At 36.2% G+C, this 27,328-nt stretch overlaps 1 protein-coding gene across 8 annotated transcripts in view; it reads left to right on the top strand.

Annotated features, from left to right (window-relative positions):
• LOC109607341 (multidrug resistance-associated protein 1) overlaps positions 1 to 27,035 on the top strand; it is a 30,133-nt gene extending 3,098 nt beyond the window's left edge. The window contains exons 1-15 of one of the 8 annotated variants that reach the window (XM_049967823.1): positions 18,008 to 18,057; positions 18,275 to 18,580; positions 19,859 to 20,119; positions 20,171 to 20,364; positions 20,477 to 20,668; positions 21,058 to 21,691; positions 21,844 to 21,990; positions 22,205 to 22,289; positions 22,344 to 23,045; positions 23,132 to 23,587; positions 24,563 to 24,786; positions 24,885 to 25,298; positions 25,356 to 25,663; positions 25,721 to 25,935; positions 25,990 to 27,035. In XM_049967823.1, the coding sequence (XP_049823780.1) occupies positions 18,013 to 18,057; positions 18,275 to 18,580; positions 19,859 to 20,119; positions 20,171 to 20,364; positions 20,477 to 20,668; positions 21,058 to 21,691; positions 21,844 to 21,990; positions 22,205 to 22,289; positions 22,344 to 23,045; positions 23,132 to 23,587; positions 24,563 to 24,786; positions 24,885 to 25,298; positions 25,356 to 25,663; positions 25,721 to 25,935; positions 25,990 to 26,348 (4,542 nt within the window). In that variant the 5' untranslated portion in view covers positions 18,008 to 18,012 and the 3' untranslated portion in view covers positions 26,349 to 27,035. Of the gene's footprint in view, positions 1 to 2,238; positions 2,500 to 2,551; positions 2,746 to 2,895; positions 3,088 to 3,619; positions 4,254 to 4,489; positions 4,637 to 5,198; positions 5,346 to 5,754; positions 5,840 to 5,895; positions 6,598 to 7,131; positions 7,588 to 8,638; positions 8,863 to 10,283; positions 10,505 to 12,719; positions 12,944 to 13,585; positions 13,810 to 14,252; positions 14,667 to 14,722; positions 15,031 to 15,087; positions 15,303 to 15,358; positions 16,173 to 18,007; positions 18,058 to 18,274; positions 18,581 to 19,858; positions 20,120 to 20,170; positions 20,365 to 20,476; positions 20,669 to 21,057; positions 21,692 to 21,843; positions 21,991 to 22,204; positions 22,290 to 22,343; positions 23,046 to 23,131; positions 23,588 to 24,562; positions 24,787 to 24,884; positions 25,299 to 25,355; positions 25,664 to 25,720; positions 25,936 to 25,989 lie in introns of those variants that run through there. The other 7 variants (XM_049967822.1, XM_049967826.1, XM_049967825.1 and 4 more) reach the window with 7 other exon arrangements.
• Positions 27,036 to 27,328: the final 293 nt, after the last annotated feature.

Raw genomic sequence — 27,328 nt, 5'->3', positions numbered from 1 at the left:
GTGTTGAAATACAACACCTATTGATTATTTTCCAGGTAAATGCACGTGGATAATTCTATATGGTGACAATGTTGTTTTTCACGTTCGGAAACAGATCCCGGTTAAAACCGAGTTGGTTGCGTGTAAACAGTCGACGAATTCATCAAACTAAACCGCAGATACGAATACAGACACAGATTCGGCGATCACAAGTCCCGCGGCAAATTTAATTCATTATGCATGGGCATCGGAATGATATTGTAATAAAACTCGTAAATTATATAATCGATACAAAACTAAACTGAATGACCGTGTCTATATTTGGAACGCGAAATTAGAAAATCAGTTTTGACCATTGCGCAATCAACGCGTACCCCCCATTCATAATTCCGGCTCGATTATTTTACTATGACGAGATTTTTCGAATTAATACCGTTGTAATTGTGGCGGCCGAAATTAAACCGGCCCGCTCAAGGACGATAAGCCGCTTTCTACCGCGGCCACACGTATTTTAATGACAAGTGCGTTGATGATCGTCGAAGAGAACCAAACGCGGGGAAAAGGTCAGTCCTCTCGTCAAATTCGTTGGGGGAAAATCGAAAATTGACGATTCGAAATGTGCATAAACGGGTACGGGTTCTGTTAACTGAGTCATCAAACCAGAACCGGCATAAATATTATCGGAGCTGCGTGTTTACCAACGGACTGCCGTTATATTATGACCGTATTAAATGGAATATCGATGGTTGTTTGAACAAATTTGATGTTATGTGAATGTCTTTTGTAATTCAATAAAATAGAATTTGATAAAGATTATGTTCCACTCATAATTAAATGATATTTGATTTATTCCACTTGTATCCTTATCTGATATAATTATAATGATAATATAATAAATAATTCATTAACATATTCATATGTAAAATTCTGCAGCTGTATCTATAAATACACAATATACGTACAATAAAACAATAATTATATTATTTAACTGTTTTTTCTCCATTTTTCTGAAATATTTATATACTATTTTAAGAGACATAACTATATTTTCAAATAAATTCTTAGAAATATTATTATTACATTATTGAATTCTGTGTAAATTTCTGAAGCTACTGAAATTATATTCCTATAATTATGAATTTGAAAATTATTTAATGTCTGATTTGATAGATTGATATTTAGAATTTTTATTGTTTTTAGTTCTTTTGTGTAATATAATTAAATGCTGTTTTATGGATTTATATCTATATTTCCAAATGAGTTTCTAGAAATATTATTACACTATTATTATTGACTCCGATGTAAATTTCTGAAACCACTGAAACTATATACATACGTATAATTATTAGATCAACCATATAAAAATAGACAATATAAAATTTATAAACTTATATTTTAAATGTAGAATTTTATATTTTCCTTTTGGTTTTCTTCAAATCTCAATGTGAATCTCTATCAAATATACCAATATTAATATATTAATGTTATATTATAAATTTAAATGGGCCATTTAAATTTTAAATTTGTAAATTATAGACGGACTATAAAATCTCTGACTTGCCTTAAAAATTGCTATAAAATTTTTTTATCTATGTCGTTCAAGCGAGGTCTAGTATAACATTTTTAACATTCAGTATTAAGAAACATTGATAAATTTATTATAGAGGAAACAAGTTCCCTATTGAATTTAATATCTATCAAATTGCCTACACACAAATGTGTTGATTAAAAAATAAATTAATAAGTTTGTGACGGAATTAAAAATATTTTTTCAATGAATTTATGTCCTTTGATCAACTAAATCGTCTTGTGAAGTATCAAAAACACATAAGGATATCAGAAAATGAGTTAACATAGTTCCTTATTGAATTTAATTAATATCTTGCAAAATGCCTACACACAAATGTGTTGATTAAAAAAAAATAATTAATAAGTTTGTGACGGAATTAAAAATATTTTTTCAATGAATTTATTTCCATTGACAAACTAAACCGTTTTGTGAAGTATCAAAAACACATAAGGATATCAGAAAATGAGTTAAAATATTAATTTCACACTGTAACTAATATTCAATTAGTAATTTGTTATGAAATATTATGTTGAAGTGTTATCATTATTATGGCAATTACAAAGCATAAAATTAAACAACTAGATTATGTACCACCATACACTGATAACAATTTACGAATGTCCTGATAACGTGAAATCTAATATCCTACTTACAACTAAACAAATTTCACTCAAAACAATTTTCTTCAGCTGTTATCGGCCGTTTTGCTGGTGTTCAACAAGAAACATGGCCTACAAACGTCGGGACTGCAATTCCTGTTCTGGTTGTTGCTGGGACTGTGCGGTGCGGTCCAATTCCGCACGGAAATCCGCCAGGCCCAGGTCCAGGTTCCGGAACCCTATTACGACTACGTCAGCTACTTGATCTACTATCCCCTGGTCCTGATCATGCTCCTTCTCAACTGCTTCGCCGACAAGAGCCCCAAGCACACCCAATACGCCAAAGTGGAGGTAAGTTTTGTTTTCATCCGTTTGTGTCCGAATTTAAAGATTGGTGTTGCAGAGACCATGTCCGGAAGAAGGAGCCAGCTTTCCGTCCAGGCTCTTGTTCGCATGGTTCGACACTTTAGCATGGCTGGGCTTCAAGAAACCTCTTGAGGCGCAGGATTTGTGGGACATGAACCCGCAGGATTCCGCCAAGGAAGTCGTACCACTGTTCGAGAAATATTGGCACAAAACCCTTCAAAAATGTGAAAGGTATTGTCATCACACACATCATCAACTTCTCCTATTTTGTGTTGTCTCTTCTTTCTTTTCTTCACGCTTTTATGTATATTTCTTCGCTAGAGTCTCCTGTGTTCTTTCTCATAAATCAAGAAATCAATGTGTTTAGTCAAAATTTTTCAGTTCATCCTCCCCACACACACGCGCATCATTCAAACCCGACTCAGCCAGTGTGGATTTTGTTAACAGCAGCAAAAAGAAGCCAGCATCTATTTTGCCGGCCCTCGTGGAGTCGTTCGGCCCTACATTCTTCTTCGGGGCATCGCTGAAACTCGTGCAGGATCTGCTGACATTCGTCAGTCCCATAATTTTAGGGTAAGATATTTAATGATAATATATTAGCAAAATATCAATAATTCACTTTTTTATTGTGTTGTTTAAATTGATTAATAGCTATAAATAATGGTTATTTTAATGTTTAGGTAATTTCAGGTTTTCTCTAATTTTAGACACATGTTTATACTTACAAATTTTTAATAACTCGTGTTTTATTTAATGTGATTAATGTTTTGGCAACAAATCGTTAGGTTATTTAAATATTTCCGCATTTTTTATTAATTTCGTGACCTTGAGAGTGAATGAAATGAAAATATTTTTCTAAACCGCTTGCGTTTATCACAATCAATTATATAATTGAAACTGCTCTTGTCAAGATTTTAATCTGCCAAGTTATCTAGTTAGCACCTGTTTCCTTTTTCAAAATTGAATTTGTATTATACGTATTTTATTTATATAAAAGGATGCTCAAACATGTTAACTTCCTTTATGAATATTGTTGTTGTTCAAATTATTGACTGTTCAGTATTCATAAGAAAATCAATTTCTTTAATCTTCACTATTTTTTTAGACTTCTGATTACATTCGTCAAGGAACAACAAGAGACCTGGAAGGGTTACATGTACGCTGTCCTGCTTTTGGCAACCGCCACTGTCCAAACCATCATCCTGTCCCAGTACTTCAACCGGATGTTCATAGTGGGCATGCGCATTCGTACCGCCCTCGTTGCGACCATCTACAAAAAGGCACTCAAAATCTCGAACGCGGCCCGTAAGCAAACAACAGTCGGCGAAATTGTCAATCTGATGGCGGTGGATGCGCAAAAGTTTGTCGACCTGACCGCCTACCTAAATATGATCTGGTCCGCCCCACTGCAAATCTTCCTCTCGATGTACTTCTTGTGGAACGAGCTCGGTCCTTCGGTCTTGGCCGGATTGGCGATCATGATCATCCTGATCCCGGTGAACGGTTTCATTGCCAACAAGGTGAAGGTGCTGCAGATCAAACAGATGAAGAACAAGGACGAGAGGGTGAAGCTGATGAACGAGATCCTGAGCGGGATCAAAGTGCTGAAGCTGTACGCGTGGGAGCCCAGTTTCGAGAAACAGGTGCTGCAGATCCGTGCCAAGGAGATCAAAGTACTTAAGGAGGCGGCGTACATGAATGCCGGGACGTCGTTTATTTGGTCCTGTGCTCCGTTCTTGGTGAGTTGTCGACGAGGCGAAGCCGAGTCACTGGGCGTTTATATTTTCCACAAAGTACCCAAAACAATCACTTAGTTTTTGGTATTTTGTTACACGAACAAAAACAAATTTTGACTGTTTTTCAAACAATTTATTTTACAGGTTTTTATGTTTTTTGCAGACAATTAATGAATTTTGTTAATGATTTAGTTTATTATATAATTATATTTTTGTTAAACTTAGTTTGATGTGCGCAGGTAACGCTGGTGACATTTGTAATTTTCATCTATAGCGACTCAAACAACATTTTGACGCCGGAGATAGCATTTAAATCTCTGACATTGTTTAGCATTATGCGACTACCCATGTCGCTGTTACCAATGTTGATCGTTTACGTTGTCGAGGTATTTATGTGATCCATTCAGGTCACGATATAATTAACTGGCTTCACAATAGAAAACTTCAGTAATCTTTCCATTAAAAATTTCAATAAAGAAAGAATTATTCCTTTTACTTATTTTTATTGTGAAGCTTAATTATTTCATTAACTGGGTACCAGTGGTGAAAAGTCTTTTAATACTATATTATTTCAGTCATTGGTTTAATTTAACATTTTTATGAAAATGGAGCACTAAATGACGAGAAAACACCTCGCATACATCCTATTTGAGTCTCACTAGAATTGGCAACAAAACAAATTGTTTGAAACGGCGTTATTATCGACGAAACATACTGAAACATAACTACAATGCTAAATGTTTTTTGTTTGATGTAAGCACTGAATTCATGAGATATCAAATCATTAACCAAATTATGCAAATTCCTTGCTTTAAAATAACAATAGTGTATGTCCAACCAAAAACATTTTCATTGATGAAAAACAGTGACAAAAATTAAATAAAACAAATTTAGTGCCCTGTTACAAAATTACTCATTCCTATTTTTTCTCTTGATTGCATGCTATAGGTGTCGCTAGTGACTTTCGCTACATACGTATTGGTGGACGAGAGTAACGTTCTAGATGCAAATAAGGCCTATGTCTCTATCTCTCTGTTCAATATTCTAAGATTTCCCCTGAGCATGTTGCCCATGATGATATCAAACATGGTTCAAGTAAGGCAATTGATTAATACTATTTATTAAGAATTTCAACTAATAAGGAGGATACAGCCTGGAATGTTATTTATGAATTTAAATAAAAAGTAGTTTTACTTCCGGGCTGTAACTTCCAACGTTCTGTTTTTCTTAAACATCAATCAGAGAGGTCCTTCCAAATATCAGTATTAACACACCTCATTCATTGTTCAAGAAAAACACGATCGATGTAATTGCATGAAACAATAATTCATAGAGTTAAAAATCTACTCTTTAGCTTCGTATTTGGCTTATGGATGTAGGTAGTTAACCTACCACACTATGGATATTTTGTTTTAGACATTACAATTGAGTTGTTAAAACCATATATGTCAAAACAAGATATCCAATGTTCAATCCAAATAATTTAACATTAATTAATATTTAGACGTGGGTGTCAGTAAAGAGAATAAACAAATTCTTGAACGAAGAAGAACTCGACCCCAACAACGTGACCCACGACCAAAATGAAGGTAATACTTTCTATTACAATATAATTCTTTGAACGGTCTAACAATTAAAATTGTAGTTGACCCCATCATCTTCGAAAACGGCAACTTCTCCTGGGGCGACGAGCCGGTGCTCAAGAACATCAACATACGCTTGACAAAGGGCAGTTTGAATGCCGTGGTCGGCACGGTGGGTTGCGGTAAGAGCAGTCTCATATACGCCTCTTTGGGCGAAATGGAGAAAAAATCCGGACGTGTCAATACGGTCGGATCCATCGCTTACGTGTCGCAACAAGCTTGGATTCAAAACGCAACGTTGCGAGATAATATATTGTTTGGCAAGAAGTTCGATCAGAAAATCTACGATAATGTTGTCAAGGCTTGCGCATTGAAACCCGATTTTGACATGCTGCCAGCTGGCGATCAGACAGAAATCGGCGAGAAGGGCATCAATCTGTCCGGCGGTCAGAAACAGAGAGTTAGTTTGGCCAGAGCTGTGTACGCTGATGCGGAGATCTATTTGCTTGATGATCCTCTGAGCGCTGTCGACAGTCATGTGGGAAAACACATTTTCGAACAAGTTATCGGTCCCACCGGACTTTTGGGCAAGAAAACGAGGGTGTTGGTCACTCACGGCATCACCTATCTACCTCAGACCGACAAGATTTTGGTGATGAAGAACGGGGAGATATCCGAAAGTGGAACGTATCAAGAGCTGCTTAACAAAAAGGGATCGTTCGCTGAGTTTTTGCTGCAACATGCGTCAGAGGGACCTGCTGAAGGTAATTTTTATTTGTATTTTTAACACAGTAACACGAAACACCTGTATACTTTAGTTCGGTCATTACACAATCAAAGTACATTATTATTTTAATTGAATAATATTAACTTTTATTTTGTTTGTATTAAAGGTTATAATGAGCAAATTGTCGGTGAGTTCAATGAGTGCTAAGAATTGCTGCTGTTTTTATAGCTTCATTTAGACTAATAATTAAAACATCATCATCATTCTGTTTATTTATATACTTATGATATGTAATTATCAACATTAACATCCTGGATTTGCGTAATTGATTTTGTTTGTATCATTACTGAATAATTTTGTTTCCATTATATAATCTTGTTAAATTGTTTGTCACTCGATAATTTTATATTATAAATTTCTTCTGACTTGACATGACATAAATTTCCTTTAGGTTTATTGGTAGAGCAATCTTTCCTTCTAGTGTTTTCGATGCATCGAATTGTATATTTTTGTACAGCTCCATAAACAACTCACAAAACAATGACTGACACTCGAAATTAAACATTTACAGATTTGGACGAGATCGAATCGCAGGTTCCAGACGAGATCAAGACCGAGTTCAAACGGATGCGTTCCCACGTATCAGAATCCGAAGGCTCAGAAAAAGCGAACGGTTCCCTGCAGCGACAAAGGTCGATCGACAGCTCTGGCAAAGAACGTCAACGTTCGAAGTCCATCGAGGACTCGAAATCCGTGTCGAAAAAGGAAGGTGAAAAACTGATCGAGGCCGAGAAATCAGAAACCGGCAGTGTCAGTTGGCAGGTTTACAAATATTATCTGAAATCGATCGGTTTCTTTTTGACTGCGGCCACGATTCTTTTGAACATGGTGTTTCAAGGGTTCAGTATCGGTTCCAACGTGTGGCTGGGACGGTGGGCGGACGATAAAGATTTGGCGAACGGCACGCAGAACACTCAGAAAAGAGATATGTATTTGGGGGTTTACGGTGCTTTAGGCATCGGGCAAGGTGAGTTTTTATAGTTAATTAGTCGGAATGTTTACACGAAATCTTCATTATTAATTCGGTTTGAGTTTAATTTACAGCATGTTTTATTAGGTTCCTGGATTTTTATTTGCTGCTAATTGTTGACGTTCTCCAAACACTTAATATGCAGTACTGGTCTTTATTATAGCAATTTTTTAAAATGTTAAATAGTGTAGTCATAATTCTTATTTAATGTGATACATCTTTAATAGAAACCAGGGTTTCTTTGTACATCTGGTGTCAAACGAACCCCCATTCACTAACCATTTTTTCACTATAATGAACAAAATGTCGCTAGTAAATAATCGGTTTAAATTGACAGTGCACGAAATAATAATAGAAAAAAACAATAAACATTATAGGTACTGGCATCCAATTTAGATAGTACAGTTAGTTTACTTTATACTTTTTAATATATTTCAATAAATTGCTATAATTATGCCCACTACTGTAACTACTGGAATATTAATAGTGTTTGGAAGACAGGATTATTGTTCATTTTTAATTAATTATAATTCAGTTGTCCAATTTTTAGATGTATTTGTTTGATTAGTCAATGTTTTAACATGGTTTAACCGAAAATTTTCTAAATTTTAGCAACTAAATGTGTAATATGCACATACTAACAAAAATAAATTATACCTTATAAATATTGTTAGAAACAAAATGGTAATTTTTGATACACTTCTGCAAAACTCGTTGAACTAATATTTTAATGTATTATAATTATGCAATTCTGATTTATTGCAAACCAGGAGTGATAAGAAAATTGCTAATTAGAAAAAACTATTCAAAAAGTAAAGAACTGGTTTTGTGATAAATGCGCAAAAATAAAATATGCTCATCCCGCATCATTCATATTATTTTTTTGCTTTATTGCTTCACGCTTCTGTTCTAGACCACTGTCGCTTGTTACTTTGCTTAAGTTTGTTTGTTATTCTTTCTAACACCACCATTTTATTTTCTTCACCGTTCCGTTTTGATTTACGTTTAGTTTGACCGGTTGTTTTGTTTTCTTTGAAAACCTTTTCAGTTATCGCCATATTCTTGTCGGTACTCGCTCTGTACGTGGGCACGCTGAACGCCGCAAAATCGCTGCACCGCCTGCTGCTGGAGAACATAATGAAGGTGCCGACGACGACCTTCTACGACGTGACACCAGTCGGACGTATCCTGAACAGGTTCTCGAAGGACGTCGATACGCTGGACAATGTCCTGCCGATGACGCTCCGCGGCTGGATAACCTGTTTCTTTTCGGTTAGTCGATACGGTAAAGCGACGTTGAGAAACACAGTTTCTGCGCAGAAGCAGTGGTTCTCGGGCGATTAGTTTTATTATTTTGGTGCAATCTCACATCGACATAGCAGTTTCATACGTGGTGATCGTCGTTTCGTGTCGGTTTACACTAAATTTATTTATATAAGTTGTAAATTAATCTAATAGAAATCATCCCCATTGTCCTTCCCCAATATGTCACGTCGATTCTACAATTTTATGTTGTGCTGTCGGTGGTGTTGTAGATGAAAGTATGGGCCGAGGATACAAATAAAAATAGTGAACAATCATTAATTACTGTCGAATCATTGTGTTCCGTTTTCAGTTTTCGTTAGTTATTGATTATGTTGCCTCTCCGAATTTAGCCCCCCGTTGAGTTTGCTCTTTAGACCCCAGCTTTGCTTGTCCCGGACCGTCGCCGACGCCTTTCAACTCACCGAAAGCGTCGGCCCCGGTTGGTTATCACACTCTGCGTTGTAGCCATATCGATCTGTTCGTCGGAGCTGAATCTGACGTTGGCGTCGTTGAACGCGGCATCGGAGATGCACCGCTCCCTGTTGAACAACGTGCTGCGACAGCCCATGCACACCTTCGAGGTGTATCCAATCGGTCGGATACTGTCCCGTTTCACGAAAGACATGCTCGACATCGACACCGAACTACCGTTCAACTGTTATGAGGTCCTTGAGAGCTCCCTCATCGTAAGTTTGGGGCCAGCAACGTTTATTTTTAATTGTAGACTAGCATGAGCCCCCTAGGTAGAGTTGGACTAGAGGAACGAGGTTCTATAAGGCACTGCGCATGAGCAGAAACTACAACGTTCCATGACACTGGTAGTTTACAGTAGTCAAGCCAAAAAACAAGAAACTAAAGCACAGGTTTTATTTTACAAACAAAAGGTGATAGTTTAGTGCATGACCGATGTCAATGAGAATGAAGGATTTGGTTGTAAATAGTAGAAATCTTGTCAACCAATATCCTGTAACTGAACGTAGCATGTGATAGCACATTGCATTACGAATGAAGGAGGGATTGTTGGAATAAGGAGCACAAACTGGAATGATTAGTTGTCATTTTTTTACATAGCACTAGCTTTTTTTAAATGTTGTGATAACCCAGTGTTTCTACTCATTTTCCTAATATATTTATAAGCAGAAAACTCAAATATAGAAACATAGAGTGTAGATTTGGTGGCGGAGATTGGGCACAAGAGTTCATTACGCACGCTTTTCACCAAGAAATAAAATATATGTTATTTGTTAATTCAGTGACAACAACATTACCTAACATAAACTTTATAAGTAATTTAATATGTTATACTTCATATTTAGGAACATTTCAGCAAACTTAACAAACATTTGAAATACTGGGTTGTAACGGCACGCTTCCTCTTTTTTTTCTAGCGGTTGCTTTGATAGTGTCGAACGTGGTGTTCGCGAAGGCGACAACGGACGCTGCCATCCAAATCCACTCGTACCTGGCAAACGCTGTGTTGCGACTGCCGCTCTCCTTTTTCGATACCACTCCAATGGGCCGGGTGTTGGCCCGCTTTTCCAACGACATCAATGGCGTCGATACGCGACTGCCGTCCTGTTTTAACGTTATTTTCATGAACAGCATCAGGGTAGGTAGCGGAAGAGTCCGCGTCCGCCTTCCCCCCTTTTGGTTTGTCGATCGATCCTGTTTGGCGGCGGCGGTTGTCTTTCGGCTGAATTATAATTTAGTAACACCGAAAATGTGACTAGGTACATGAGGCGTTTAATGAAACACTAATACTAATATGTTCACTGCATCTACGGTGTCACTAAATATAATATTTATAGATGTAATCGTTTTTAAAAGATTTGTGTGTATTGTGTAGTTTTCTTCTTTATATTTATGTAACTAAATGTATATGTGGAGCAATGTTTCGCGAGGAGCACACTGATTAACAGCAATTTAAACTAAATACTTAAATTTAATAGTTACATCAACCATTTACATATCTTTAAAGGTAACCATCGGCTGATATACCATAAGCTTAAATATCTACGAATTACTTATTTCTATTCCTTTTCTTTGTGTATTGTCGAATTAGTACTAACAAAAACAACCTTACCATCTAAATAATTAACATTCCATTCATCAGTTTCATTAAGTTAAATGTGTACCACAGTCATAGCCACTATTTTATTGGAAGCCTCCTCCAAAATACCTAAAAATATGTGCCCTTTCCGTTTTCTTCGGTGTTGATACAAGGAAAAACATGGTCGCCCCTCCTCCACAATTTCCTTCATCGGTTTTGGCCACTATCAATATCTCCATTTTCAGATCCTGAAAGCCAATGACACTTCGTCCTTTTGATTTTCTTGGTGTAGGTGCAAAAAAGGCGTCGTTTCTCTTCCACCTCCTCCATTGCATCAACACTGCCTTTTTTGATGTAAGAAGAACACTTCTACCTTAAGCTACCCCATCCATTCTGAGCCCCACCAATGTCTTCTCATTTCAGCCTTTCTCTCGACCCTGATCGAATTCGTACCCGAATATGGGATGAATGTGATTGCCGCCAGCACACTGCACGCACTTTTACTTTCGGGGGTGATGCGTCTGCCCATGATGTTTTTTGATACCACACCCATCGGTCGCATTCTATCCCGTTTCTCGAAAGACGTGGAAGTGCTGGACGATGAGCTGCCGATGAACATATCCTTTGGGCTCTATCTTTTATTTGAGGTACTGGGGTCTGAGTGGTAAATTTCGGAGGATTGACGCCAAAATATGGAAATTACGGATAGTTTATGGAAATGGATTTATTTTCTACATTTTATTGAATTACCACAGTTGAAACATAAATATTCCAAATTGGTAAATTTTAGATGTTTTGGGTATCTCTGGGCCAGGTATCTCTTCAGACACTTTTGTATGTAAAATATGAGATAATATTTGTAACTTTCTTATTAATCATTATTTAATTGTAGATAATGGATAGAGTAATATTTCGTGAGAAGCACAATGATTAACTTCACCCTCTTTTATTTTGTTCTGCGTCTTGTATAAATATTTAAATAACTATAAATGATTATGCTTCTTTTCATTTTTTATGAGTTACTTCTTAAGACACGCATTCAACCACCAAGCATACTAATAATTTAAACATGCATTATATTAAGGATTTCCATTAAATCATCTAAAATGTGTGTCATCTTAGGTATGAAAAATACACAATATTTTCTGGATAACGCCCTACCACCGTACATATCTTACTTCGTCTTCTTGTGTTGAGGTACTTTTTTCAGGACGGTTTATGGAAAGGTTGATGATTTGTAAAGAAAAGACCTTCTTCTAAGTTGAATTTTGAATGTTTTGCGGACCTGCTCGTTGTAGAAACCGTTTTATGAAATAATGATTTCTTCAGGCACCTTTTTTCATGGAATATATAGAATTTTGAAGTGATACAGAAAGTTTTTTGTAAATATGTGTACAGTATTGTATCGTAGGGAGTACAATGATTAACTGTTCGTCCCCTTTAAACATCAATCGTATTAAAGGAAATATTTCGTTTTCTATTCTATGAATGTTGTTGAATTAATACTAACAAAAGTAACATCAATAGTTTCTATTAGTTGTTGCTTAAGACACGCGTTTAGCCATCAAGCTTATTAATAATTTAATCCGCACCATATTCGGAGTCACCAAGTCGTCTAAAATATATACTACACTCAGTGTCACCATTCTTATAAATATTAAACTGTAGTGGGTAAGTGTCCTGTCCTCCAAAGTACCTGAAACTTGTTGATCAACAGGAAGCTCTCTCGTCTTCCATCTCCACACTGATCACTAGCAATTTCTCCACATTTCAGCCACTGCTTCGGCACTGGTCGAGTTCGTACCCGAGTACGCGACGAAACTCATCGCCGCCCGCAAACTACATGCTTTTCTTCTTTCGGGGGTAATGCGTCGACCTATGGCATTTTTCGACACGACGCCCAGTGGTCGCATCCTGTCTCGTTTTTCGAAAGACGTAGATGTGCTTGACAACAATTTACCGTTGCATTTGTCCAACGGCATCTTCTGCTTCTTTGAGGTACTGTCTTTAAATGTTGACTTGAAACCGAAATAAGCGGTTTATGACTGTAGGAAACGACAATTACTTATTTGATTTTATTTCTCCTCGAAAGTACAGGGCGTCCCAAATTGGTTGCTTTTGGATGTCTTGGGTACTTTCAGTCCCGAGAGAGAAAAATTGGATTTAGTATCCATGTTTTGAAAGTATTTAGTTTATAATATATCAAAATCAATAAATACATGATAATATATGTGTAAATGTTAGCCATTGTTTGCTCAGTTTTTAAAAAGTTGTGGGTTACGGTGAAGGCCTCTCGTGTAGGTATAAATATGTGGAGTCTTGTTTCGCAAGGAGCACAATGATTGACAGGTCGCTCATTTTTATTTTACATAAGTTTAACGGTAATTAATATTAACAAGAGTAACCTAACAGTTTCCATTAGTTAGTTGCTTAAGACACGCATTTAGCCATCAAGCCTACTAACATCTAACCAGCATAACCATCATCATTTTCGTTGAGTCACCTGTCCACCAAATTACCCATAATATGCACAACTTTACTCTTTTAGCCAGCATCGACATAGGTACCAAAAACACGGCCGTTCATCCTACACTAACTCCTCCATCCTTTCTTATCACCATCAATTTCTCAACGTTTCAGCCATTGCCTCGGTACTGGTCGAGTTCGTGCCCGAATACGCGACGAAAGTGATCGCCGCCCGCAAACTGCACGAATTCCTGCTCTCGGGGGTGTTGCGTCAGCCCATGACGTTTTTCGACACGACGCCCAGCGGTCGTATCCTGTCCCGTTTCTCTAAAGATGTCGAAGTGCTGGACAATAGTCTACCATGGTACATTTCCGACGGTGTCTACTGTTTCTTTGAGGTACTGTGCTCAGGGCGGCGGTAAGTGTTGGTGACTTGAAACCGAAATATGGAAGTTCGGGACGGTTTATGGTAAGGTCGACAACATGTGCAGAAAACGACGTTTACCTATTATATATTTTACTTTATTAATTTCACTTTCTTTAGTCACCATTATTTCACTATTCAAAATTCACTGCACCTTTCATTATTCAACCAAACTAAATTTAAGTATTAGATGAAAAATTGTTTCCTCATTGTGTTTCTCTGCGAAATAGTTTGGAACGTACAACTGCTTTGCTTGATGTGAGATTTATAGTTGTCTTTAGTAGAATATTTTCTCATCTAGACAATCGACTAGACTTTATTTTCTCTTGCATCTAAATTAACATGATGATGAAAAGAGATAATGTCTACGTCACTATACACTTGATTTCTTTCTTTCTAACTTATCTCCTTATTTAGGTAATAGGAACATTGGTGGTGATCAGTTACACAACACCTCTCTTCATCATCGTCATCATCCCAATTGGGCTGCTTTATTACTTCATTCAACGCTTCTACGTAGCTACATCACGTCAATTGAAACGTCTGGAGTCTGTGTCTCGTTCTCCAATCTATTCCCACTTTGGAGAATCAATAACGGGGGCACAAGCTATTAGGGCGTTTGGACAAGAAGAACGTTTTATCACGGAATCGGAACGTAAGGTGGACCAGAACCAAGTCTGTTACTATCCCAGTATTATATCAAATAGATGGTTGGCGGTTAGGTTAGAAATGATCGGTAATTTGATCATCTTCTTCGCTGCCTTATTCGGAGTGTTGGGCAAGGACAATTTGCCCGGATTGGTTGGTCTGTCCGTCACCTATGCCCTGCAGGTAAACAGTCTAGTAAAATCAAATCTACAATATAAAAAATATATTCTGTTTCATAGATCACTCAAACACTTAACTGGTTGGTAAGAATGACATCCGACGTTGAAACCAATATCGTAGCAGTGGAAAGAATCAAGGAATACGGAGAAGCTACACAAGAAGCTGCTTGGGAGGTACCCAGCAAGAACCCATCATCCTTGTGGCCGGAGGTTGGCGCTGTCGAATTTAAGAACTACGCCGTTAGATACAGACCAGGTCTCGACTTAGTACTTAAAGGCGTCGATTTCAGTGTCAATGGAGGAGAAAAGATTGGTATTGTTGGCCGTACTGGTGCTGGAAAATCTAGTTTAACACTAGCGTTATTCAGGTATATTAGTTTCTTTCATAATCGTTCTATATTATTATGCATATTGTGTTGTTGCAGAATTATTGAAGCTGTTCAAGGAGACATCTACATAGACGGAGTGAAAATATCGGAGCTGGGTCTTCATACTTTGAGGTCCCGACTCACTATCATTCCACAAGACGCCGTTTTATTCTCTGGCTCATTAAGAATGAATTTAGATCCCTTTGACAAACATTCCGACGATGAAGTCTGGAGATCATTGGAACATGCCCATTTGAAGGACTTCGTCAAAGGTAATCTCCATCGTTTTCGTCTCCAACTAACAATAATACAATATGATTTTATTCAGGTTTACCATCTGGAATACAGCACCAAGTAACAGAAGGTGGCGAAAACTTGTCTGTGGGTCAAAGGCAGTTGATATGTTTGGCCCGTGCACTTTTGAGGAAGACAAAAGTGTTGGTTTTGGACGAGGCTACTGCCGCCGTCGATCTGGAGACGGATGACCTCATCCAACGAACAATAAGAACCGAATTTAAGAACTGTACAGTTCTCACAATAGCTCATAGGTTAAATACAATCATGGACTCCGATAGAGTCTTAGTTTTAGATAAGGGACAAATCGTTGAATTCGATTCACCCGCCACATTATTGTTGAATTCAAAATCGATATTTTATAGTATGTGTAAAGATGCAGGTCTAGCTTAATTTATAATTGTTTCATGTTGTTTTTAATCATATGTATTGTGCCCAAATACAAGCAAAAAGTGATAAGCACCTGAAAGAGGATCAGAGATCTCTTCCATTTCAATGTGGATTATCGTTGTTGTTTTACACGTTTTTATTAACTAAAAACATCACATGAATTTAAAAAACTTATATACCTACTTAAAAATACTTTTATATTTTTGTACTTAGGCAGTGTATCTTACCAAGGATGGATTAATAGGAAACTAAAAATTCTCGCTAATAGTTATTGGTAGCTATTTTTTACACATTCGATTTGATTATTGTGTATCAGTATTTTAGTCCCAGTCTCACATTTTATGTATATACAATTGATTTTATCTGTTTTTTAATTACATTAAATGTATAATAGTTTTTATGATAAAACTTAATAATAAAGTTTTTTATAGAGAAAATTAAATATATAATTTTGTTCATTATTGTGTTTTATTTACTATTCCTATTCCCTGAAAAACGATTAAAAAGATTCACAAACCAACAGAAATTAACACAATATTTTATCGAAATTTAAACAGAGGTTTAATTTTCCAAATGTTTCATTTTATCCCGAATTTTTTAAATATTTTTATATTTTTTCTAATTTCGAACCATATATTCATGCTAACAACATATACAAATGTGTTAATTTGGGGATTATTTAAGTTGTCAATCAGGGATCAAAATCAGTTTAGAATTTCACACCTTGAAATGAAACAATGGAGAGAATTAATTAGATTTCGATGCGAAATGCGAACAGTGTTTAGGGTGGGGTATATCCGTTGAAGAAATGTGTTTAGAATATTAGAAAATATTATGTAATTGGCTGAGGTTTATAACATCCGAGGTAAATCTAAAAAACCATGGAACCAGCTGAAGGAAGATTTTATCAAAGAATTTGTTAGGGACAATACAATTCTTGACTACTCAAAAATCTTCAACTTCAACTCTTCAATTTAGCCGTCAAAGCTAAAGCTGAAGTTGGGAGTGTCTTTTAAAACTTTCCGACATCATTTGGTTCTATGAAACTTACTTGCTAATAGTTCCAAACACTATGAACATGGAAAGCTTTAAATAAGTAGTTTTTAAATTAAAAAATCTCAAAGAACATCTTTTATGGCCTGATCACAACCTATTTCACAGACGGCCTTAAAAGAAAGAGGCAACAATGACCATCAAAGTTGGGGAAACAGAGGTTCTTTACCATTAGCATATTTGAGAAGATTCTTGAAGAAGGACACAACTCCAAACTTCATGCACAAAGACATTTTCTATTCCAGACAATACAAATGGGCTTCATTCAACTGTGGCTTAGAGTTAGAAAATAATAATATCACCAACATTCCACGATTTAGAAGTTAAGTTCAACTAATCTCTATTCAATTAAGACGATCACGGTCGAAAAATTCAATGGTTAGCAGATTCCGCAATAAGATGAAGTCCAGGTATGGATTTCGTACAAAGAAATGTCACGATTATCCAGCTGACCATCGTCTGAACAATTCGGACTCAGCACTATACGTACCAACAACATTATTTCCACGACGTCTGCAATATCAACATTATCGTAAAAATTAGGACATGGATATTTTTTATTGGTTAATCGTGAAAGACAAAAATAAATGTAGAACCATTAACAACTGGACTAGAATTGTAATTGTTTTGTATTGAATATTATAATCATTTAAAATGTGGTCAACGGCACTTCGAGTCGATACAGTGGGACACATAAGGACCCAAACAGTTAAACAGATAATTTTTTCTTATCATTTTGAACACTAAATCTTAATTTTTTCAGTAAGTGTTTCACTGCTGAAGCGAAAATCTCCGCATTAGTCCACAAATTCTAGTTTAGTATTATATTTCTCCTATAAACAAAAATAAGTTTAAATCGCAACACTAAGGTAATGAGGCAAAGTGGCAAATTAACAACTCATTCAGTATTTTATTTTTTTAATTATTTAAAATTATCTCTAGAGCTAAAGAAGCTCTAAAGTTTAAAAAAGAAAAATGTAACTGATCGTCAGTTTAAAAATATGAAACAAGTTTGAATTTATTTAATGTTTATTTGTTATTTATATAATTAATTAAGTGAATATATGGAAATTTGAAATAAGCGCAAATATTTAAATCCCTCGGTTGTCAACACCTGATTTACTTTTAAAAAATTATAGTTAATTTACTTAAAATTTCATAACATTGTTTAAGTACTTTATCTCCGTTATAAACATAATCATTTCAGCTGGTAAGAAAAGAGAGTGCGCGCTGTCAGTCGCGAAAATGTCGAACGGCACGTTAGACGTGTTTTGTGGCTCCGACTTTTGGGTGAGTTTTCACTTAAACTAAATGAGATTTGTTTGTAAAACGATGAATTTTAATCCAGTTAAGTTGTTCCTATTAAAATGTGTCACGAGTTTGTTGATTCATTTTAATTTAGCCGTATCACTGAAGGTTAACGGCTAACAATAATCGAGTTATTTGCTAAATATTACCGCAATTTTTTTAAAAATACAATTAAAATTTGATAATAATTTTATTACAGGACTACAACTTAAGCTGGAACACCACAGATCCAGATTTAACCAAATGTTTCGAAAGAACAGTGCTAGTGTGGTTCCCCTGTGCGTTTTTATGGACCTTTTCCATTTTAGAAATTTATTACATAGCAAACAGTAAGAAAAGGGATATCCCGTGGAATTGGCTCAATCTGTCCAAATTAGTCGTTACGGTTGCATTGTGCGTTTTATCAGCAGTGGACTTAGTTACCAGTATCAAAAATGCCAAAAATGAAAATGGCTCAATGCCCAAAGTTGATATTTACACACCTGTAATCAAGATTATTTCATTTGTAAGTAAAGGAGGCAGCACCACCTCATTCTATTGCATCGATTTATTTACTCCATTTAGTTCTACATTAATGTATTGACTATTTAATTGATATTGCAAGTATAAAATCATGACATGAATCAATACAATAATTAAATAAAACTACTAATTACTTGGGTTCCAAGTAGTTTATTAAGTAAATATATATGTATTTTTAGATTTAGGCAGCCTTGAATTGAGGTATTCAAAATTATAATCGTTATTATTATTTATTGCTTTAAATATTACTACAAAACAATCGTAGATCTATATATAGTTGTAGAAGAAAGCGTTTTATTTACGAGTAATTATTGTAACTGGGCGTCCATTGTCATTGTTTTCTTAAACTGTTAAAACAACTTTATTTGATTGACGTTTATTCCAATACATTTTATTTTCTTTTTAAATAATAAATATGTTTGTTATTTATGTGTAAAGATATTAGTAATGTAATTGATTTTTTTATTTTGTGACTTGAAGAAATTAAAAACAAAAAGAATGAAAAATTTAAGTTATATTATTTATTTTGGATTAGAGTTGAGTGATTTTGATAAATTTACTTACTTACAGGCATTTTTTATCAGAAAACAGATATAGTGTTAAAATACAATTGATTTTCTTTTCTAATTAAATATCCATAGGTAACATATGTGGTAACAATTCTTTTTTATGTTCGAAAATAGAACTCAGGTTATTCCCATATAAACATTCAACGATTCCATTACACAGAACTGTGTTACGCACACATTCCATAAATACAAGTTTCGTGGTCAATTTAATTCATTGTCAGTGCCATCATGCATGTCATGGGATCGACATGGTAGTAAACCCCGTAAATTACATAAACATTCTATAATCAATACACATCCAAATACAATGACCGGTCTATTTCGAGAGCGAAATTAAAATGTCGGTTTGTCATTTATGATTTCAAGTCGAGAAATTTTGCGAATAAATGTTGTTTGTAATTGTTGATCAGCAGCGTCCAAAACGACGGACTGTTCAAGGACGCATTCAATCACTGGCACATGTACCAATGACCATGACTATGATTATTGATGAGAATTAAAGGCGAAAAATCAATAGCTCTTGTACGTTCATATGAATAGATAAAAATAAATGGGCAATATAAATGTTATTAAATTATAATGTTTACCAACTGAATGCAATCATATTATGATCTCAACGAGTAAATACTGTATGAGTGTCTCAGTATCCCAGATTCTTCCAAACGAACCTCATTAAAAACAATTGTCTTCAGTTGTTATCGGCCGTTTTGCTGGTCTTCAACAAAAAACATGGCCTACAAACGTCAGGACTGCAATTCCTGTTCTGGCTGCTGCTGGCACTGTGCGGGGCTGTCCAGTTCCGCACGGAAATCCGCCAGGCCCAGGTCCAGGTTCCGGAACCCTATTACGACTACGTCAGCTACATGATATACTATCCACTCGTCCTGGCCATGCTTCTTCTCAACTGCTTAGCCGACAAGAGCCCCAAGCACACACAATACGCTAAATTGGAGGTAAGGGTTGTTTCATCCGTTTATGAATGACTTGAAGAAAAGATGTTGTAGAAACCTTGCCCGGAAGAAGGGGCCAGCTTTCTGTCTAAGCTCTTCTTCTCATGGTTCGATTCTTTGGCTTGGCTGGGCTTCAAAAAGCCACTCGAGGCAGAGGACTTGTGGGACATGAACCCGCAGGATTCTGCCAAGGAAGTTGTACAACTATTCGAGAAACACTGGAACATGACTCTTCAAAAATGTGAAAGGTATTGCCAATACTCAACACCTATATTTCTTACTTTGTGTTGGCGTCTATGTATTTTCTCTTCATTGAGTTCATGTGTTCTTTCTTAGATATTAAGAAACCAAATTTTTCAGTTCATTCTCCCAACACACCCGAGCATCATTCACACAGAATTCAGCCAGTGTGGACTTTGTTAACAGCAACAAGAAGAAGCAAGCATCTATTGTGCCTGCCCTCATCGCCTCGTTTGGTCCTACATTCTTATTCGGGGCAGTGCTAAATGTCATCCAGGATCTGATGACTTTTGTCAGCCCCATGATTTTAGGGTAAGTTGTTTAATAGGAAGTTTAAAAATAATACAATAAAAAAATTCCGTAATTCATTTTTAGAATATCTATTTTAATACTTTTGCAACCTTGAGAGAAATAAAATTAAAATGTTACTGAACTGATTTCAATTATCCCAATTATTTGTACAATCCAAACTATTCCCACTAAAAAGGGCAAACAAGTGCCAACCAATTAATTGATTAGCTAACTAATTAATTAGCACTTGTTTGCTTTTTAAAAATTGAAATCATACTGTTCATTTAATTTACATTCTCACACTTGTTGACTCAACCCAATTTATACTTCAAATTAATAATTATGTTTTATGTATTATCCTTAAATGAGAAAGTCAAAATGTATTTTTCTAATTCCTGCCCATTTTTTAGACTGCTCATTACTTTCGTAAAGGAAAAACAAGAAGATTGGAAGGGTTACACGTACGCCGTTCTTCTTCTGGCCACGGCCACAGTTCAAACCATCATCATGTCCCAGTACTTCAACCGAATGTTCATAGTGGGCATGCGCATTCGCACCGCCCTCATTGCTACTATCTACAAAAAGGCACTCAAAATTTCCAACGCCACCCGCAAGGGAACGACAGTCGGAGAAATCGTCAATCTGATGGCTGTGGACGCACAAAAGTTCGTCGAACTGACCATCTATCTGAACACAATCTGGTCTGCCCCTATTCAAATTTCCCTCTCGTTGTACTTTCTGTGGTACGAGCTCGGTCCTTCGATCTTCGCCGGATTGGTGACCATGATCTCGATGATCCCGTTGAATGGTTACATTGCCAACAAGATGAAGGTGCTGCAGATTAAACAGATGAAGAACAAGGACCATAGGGTGAAGCTGATGAACGAGATCCTGAGCGGCATCAAAGTGTTGAAGCTGTACGCGTGGGAGCCCAGTTTCGAGAAGCAGGTCCTAGAGATTCGTAGCAAGGAAATCAAAGTACTTAAGGAGTTGGCTTATATGAACGCCGGAACGTCGTTTATTTGGTCTTGCGCTCCGTTTTTGGTAAGTTTGAGGGGCGAAGCTGAGGATTCGTTACATCAATAATATTTATCTTATATATTATATGTGAAAAACAATAATTAAATAAAACTGATTTAGGGCCCCGTTACAAAATTACTCATTCCTATTATTTTTTTCTGGATTGCATGTTTTAGGTGTCGCTAGTGACTTTTGCTACATACGTATTGGTGGACGAGCGTAATGTTCTGGATGCAAATAAGGCCTATGTTTCTATTTCTCTATTCAATATTCTAAGATATCCATTGAGTATGCTGCCTATGACGATAACACAAATGGTTCAAGTAAGTCATGGATTAATTCTATTTACTAAGAATTCAGACTACTAAAACTATAATCATTAGCTTCGAATGAATGTAGATAATTAACCTATAATAAGAATATTTTGTTTTGATCAAATAAAAATAAATAATTGCTAAATTATTAGAATCACAAAAGTATCTCATAACAAAATATTCCCTATCGTTTTCCAAATTGTCATTTTCTCTTAATTTTTAGTCGTGGGTATCAGTTAAAAGAATAAACAAATTTTTGAACTCAGAAGAACTCAACCCCAACAACGTGACTCATGACCAAAAAGAAGGTAAATACTTTTCTCCTTTTCGACTGAACTTCAATCTAACAATTAAAATTGTAGTGGATACCATCGTCTTCGGAAACGGCAACTTTTCGTGGGGCGATGAACCGGTGCTCAAGAACATCAACATACGCTTGCCAAAGGGCAGTTTGAGCGCGGTGGTTGGCACTGTTGGTTGCGGTAAGAGTAGTCTAATAGCCGCCGCATTGGGCGAAATAGAGAAAATATCAGGACGTGTCAACGTTGTCGGATCCATAGCTTACGTGTCGCAACAAGCTTGGATTCAAAACGCAACGTTGAGGGACAACATATTGTTTGGCAAAAAGTTCGATAAGAAAATCTACGATAAAGTTGTGAAGGCTTGTGCTTTGAAACCCGATTTTGACATGCTGCCAGCTGGCGATCAAACGGAAATCGGCGAGAAGGGCATAAATCTGTCCGGCGGTCAAAAACAGAGAGTCAGTTTGGCCAGGGCTGTGTACGCGGATTCGGACATCTATTTGTTGGATGATCCTCTGAGCGCTGTGGACAGTCATGTGGGAAAACACATTTTTGATCACGTTATCGGACCTAAAGGACTATTGGGAAAAAAAACGAGGGTGTTGGTCACTCACGGTATCACCTATCTATCTCAGACCGACAAGATTTTGGTGATGAAGAACGGAGAAATATCCGAAAGTGGAACATATCAAGAGCTGCTTAACAAAAAGGGATCGTTCGCTGAATTTTTACTGCAGCATATGTCAGAAGACCCTACAGAAGGTAACTTTATACTATTTTATTAATACATGGCACTCCACAAAATATCTCCTTAAACCATCGAATAAACTCGAAATAAACATTTACAGATTTGGACGAGATCGAATCGCTGGTTCCGGACGAGATCAAGACTGAATTCAAACGGATGCGTTCGCAAGTGTCCGAATCTGAAGGTTCGGAGAAAGCGAACGGTTCCCTGAAACGTCAAAAATCAGTTGACAGCTCTGGCAAAGAAATTCAACCTTTAATATCCAACGAGGACTTGAAATCTGGGTCTAAAAAGGAAGGTGAAAGACTGATCGAGGTCGAAAAATCAGAAATCGGCAGCGTCAGTTGGGAAGTTTACAAATATTATTTGAAATCAGTTGGTTTGTTTTTGGCGGTGGCAACCATTATTTTGAACGTGGTGTTTCAAGGATTTGGTATTGGTTCCAATATGTGGCTCGGACGGTGGGCGGACGATGAAGATTTGGTGAATGGCACGCAGAACACTCAGAGAAGGGATATGTATTTGGGGGTTTATGCTGCTTTAGGTTTCGGAAAAGGTAAGTTATTACTAGAAGTTTCACTCAATATGACCACCATGATATTAATAAATATTTATAATATTGGGTATACAGAGATCGATAGTCAATTTTATTTTATTTTCTTAAACTTTTGCTATTCTTGTCCATCATCATTCATATATTTGTTTTCTTGCTTTATTGCTTTACGCTTCTGTTCTCGACTACTATCGCTTCTTACTTTGCTTAAGTCAGTTCGTTTTCTTTGAAAAACTTTTTAGTTATCACCACATTCTATATTCTACGTACGTGAGCACGCCAAATTGTAATAAATTGGTGAACCGCCGCAGAAGAACGTAATGACAGTGGCAACGACGACCTTCTACAACCATATATACTGGACATTGTCTTGCTGATGACGCTCCGCCGCTGGATAACCAGTTTTTTTCTGGTCAGTCGGTACGGTAGAACAATGTTGAGAAACACAGTTTCTGCGCAGAAGCAGTGGCTCTCAGGCGGCTAGTTTATTATTATTATTATGCAACTCTCACATCAGCATAGCAGTTACTTACGTTTTAATCGCCTTTTAGTGTTGATTTAGTATTGATAAATTCAATTATTCAAATTAGAATAATATCTGCGAATTCCCAAAATAAATGCACTTCAACAATATTTAACAAATGTTCTATGCTGGTGTACTTAACTGTAGATAACTGCAGATAGAGCCTGTATATCTCCAAGTAGGTTCAAATGTATTATTTGTTGGTACTAACATATTTTTAATTGTTTTTCTGTATAAATTGTTGAACCAGTACTAACGAAAGCAATTCTAGTTTCTATCAACTATCAAGTCTACTAATATTTTAACCACCATCATCATTTTCATATAGACAATATATAAATATGATATGTACCAGTGTACCCTTATTAGGACTAACTAGAATTATGAGACTCTTCTCGCTTCCTCTATTACCACCCCCATACATTTTAATCACTATCAATTTCTTCACGTTTCAGCCATTGCCTCGGTACTGGTCGTGTTCGTTCCCAATTATGCGACGTCTATAATTGCCGCTAAGAAATTGCACGCATTTCTACTGTCGGGCGTGATGCGTTTGCCGATGACGTTTTTCGACACGACGCCCAGCGGTCGAATCCTGTCCCGTTTCTCGAAAGATGTCGATGTGCTGGACTCCATCCTACCGCCGAACATATTCTACAGTCTATATCTTTTGTTTGAGGTACTGTATTTGCGAAGTTTATAGTATTTTTTTTTCACATTTATGCAATTGACTTCCACACCTAAATTATGCATGATGGTAAAAAGAGACTTCTCTAGGTAATAGGAACGTTGGTTGTGATCAGTTACACAACACCTCTCTTCGTCATTGTCATCCTGCCAATTGGAGTGGTTTATTACTTCATCCAGCGCTTCTACGTTGCAACTTCGCGTCAATTGAAACGTCTGGAGTCTGTGTCGCGTTCCCCTATCTATTCCCACTTTGGGGAAATGATAACGGGAGCACAGGCGATCAGGGCGTTTGAGCAAGAACAACGTTTCATTGATGAGTCGGAACGTAAGGTGGACCAGAACCAAGTCTGTTACTATCCTAGTATTATATCCGACAGATGGTTGGCTGTTAGGTTAGAAATGATTGGTAATTTGATCATCTTTTTCGCTGCCTTATTTGCAGTGCTGGGTAAGGACACTTTACCGGGATTGGTTGGTCTGTCTGTCACGTATGCTCTACAGGTAAATCTTTAGTAAAATGACTAGACTAAACTATAAAAAACATGTATGATTTCGTAGATCACTCATACACTAAATTGGTTGGTGAGAATGTCATCCGAAGTTGAAACCAATATCGTAGCGGTGGAAAGAATAAAGGAATACGGGGAGGCTACTCAGGAAGCTCCTTGGGAGGTACCTAGCAAGAACCCACCATCCTTGTGGCCGGAGGTTGGCGCTGTTGAATTTAAAAACTACGCCTTTAGATACAGACCAGGCCTCGACCTAGTACTTAAAGGCGTCAATTTTAGTGTCAATGGAGGAGAGAAGATTGGTATTGTTGGTCGTACTGGTGCTGGAAAATCTAGTTTAACACTCGCATTATTTAGGTATATTTATTTTTTATATGATTGTTCCAATTTGTTATACGTATTGTGATGTTGCAGAATCATTGAAGCAGCCCAAGGAGAGATTTATATAGACGGCGTGAAAATCTCAGAACTGGGTCTCCATACTTTAAGGTCCCGACTCACCATAATTCCGCAAGATCCCGTGTTATTCTCGGGCTCTCTAAGAATAAATTTAGATCCATTTGAAAAATATTCCGACGATGAAGTCTGGAGATCGTTGGAACATGCCCATTTGAAGAACTTTGTCAAAGGTATCCATCGTTTTCATCCCTAATTTAACATTTATATAATATTATTTTATTCAGGACTACCATCTGGATTGCAGCACGAAGTAACTGAAGGTGGCGAAAATTTGTCTGTGGGTCAAAGACAGTTGATATGTTTGGCCCGTGCACTTTTGAGAAAGACGAAAGTGTTGATTTTGGACGAGGCAACGGCCGCCGTCGATCTGGAGACAGATGACCTCATCCAACGAACAATTAGAACCGAATTTAAGAACTGTACAATTCTCACAATAGCTCATAGGTTAAATACAATCATGGACTCTGATAGAGTCTTAGTTTTAGATAAGGGACAAATCGTTGAATTCGATTCACCCGCCACATTATTGTTGAATTCAAAATCGATATTTTATAGTATGTGTAAAGATGCAGGTCTAGCTTAATTTATAATTGTTTCATGTTGTTTTTAATCATATGTATTGTGACCAAATACAAGCAAAAAGTGATAAGCACCTGAAAGGGGATCAGAGATCTCTTCCAATTCAATGTGGATTATCGTTGTTGTTTTACACGTTTTTATTAACTAAAAACATCACATGAATTTAAAAAACTTATATACCTACTTAATAAATGCTTTTATATTTTTTTACTTAGGCAGGGTATCTTACCAAGGATGGATTTATAGAAAACTAAAAATTCTCGCTAATAGTTATTGGTAGCTATTTTTTACACATTCGATTTGATTATTGTGTATCAGTATTTTAGTACCAGTCTCACATTTTATGTATATACATTTGATTTTATATGTTCTTTAATTACATTAAATGTATAATAGTTTTTATCATAATCAACTTAATAATAAAGTTTTATAGAGAAAATATAATATATAATTTAGTTCATTTTCGTGTTTTACAAAGAATGGATTTATGGGAAACCAAAGATTATAGCTAATAATTAATGCTAGCTTCTTTACACATTCAGTTTTATTATTGTGGATCAGTATTTTACACTTAGTCTCACACATTATGTATATATATTTGATTATATCTACTTTTTTAATTAAATTAAATGTATAAAATATTTATCATAAGACTTTTAAAAAGAAAATTCAATATATAATTTTATTAGTATTTGTTTTATTTACCTATTTATTATCTTAAAGAATGTAACAAATTACTAATATATTTTAAATTGAAAACATGTTTTTTATTAAAACCGAAATAAAATACGAGGAATTTCATTTTAATAATCAAACAAATTTGTATACTACAGTCCACGTCATACAACTAGACATGGGAAAACCGAAGTTCATTCTTGGCGGTTAATAAACCGATTCTCGACTAGTTATTTCAGCCACCCACCACATTTTTAAGCAATAATGCCGTCATATCTCAATAAAACTTGTCTGTGTTACTAGAAAAAC

The sequence above is a fragment of the Aethina tumida genome, chromosome 5, assembly GCF_024364675.1.
Source record: "Aethina tumida isolate Nest 87 chromosome 5, icAetTumi1.1, whole genome shotgun sequence".
Classification (NCBI taxonomy): Eukaryota; Metazoa; Arthropoda; class Insecta; order Coleoptera; family Nitidulidae; genus Aethina; species Aethina tumida.
The sequence above is the reverse complement of the archived record's forward strand: the minus strand, read 5'-3'. Positions and strand labels throughout refer to the sequence as shown.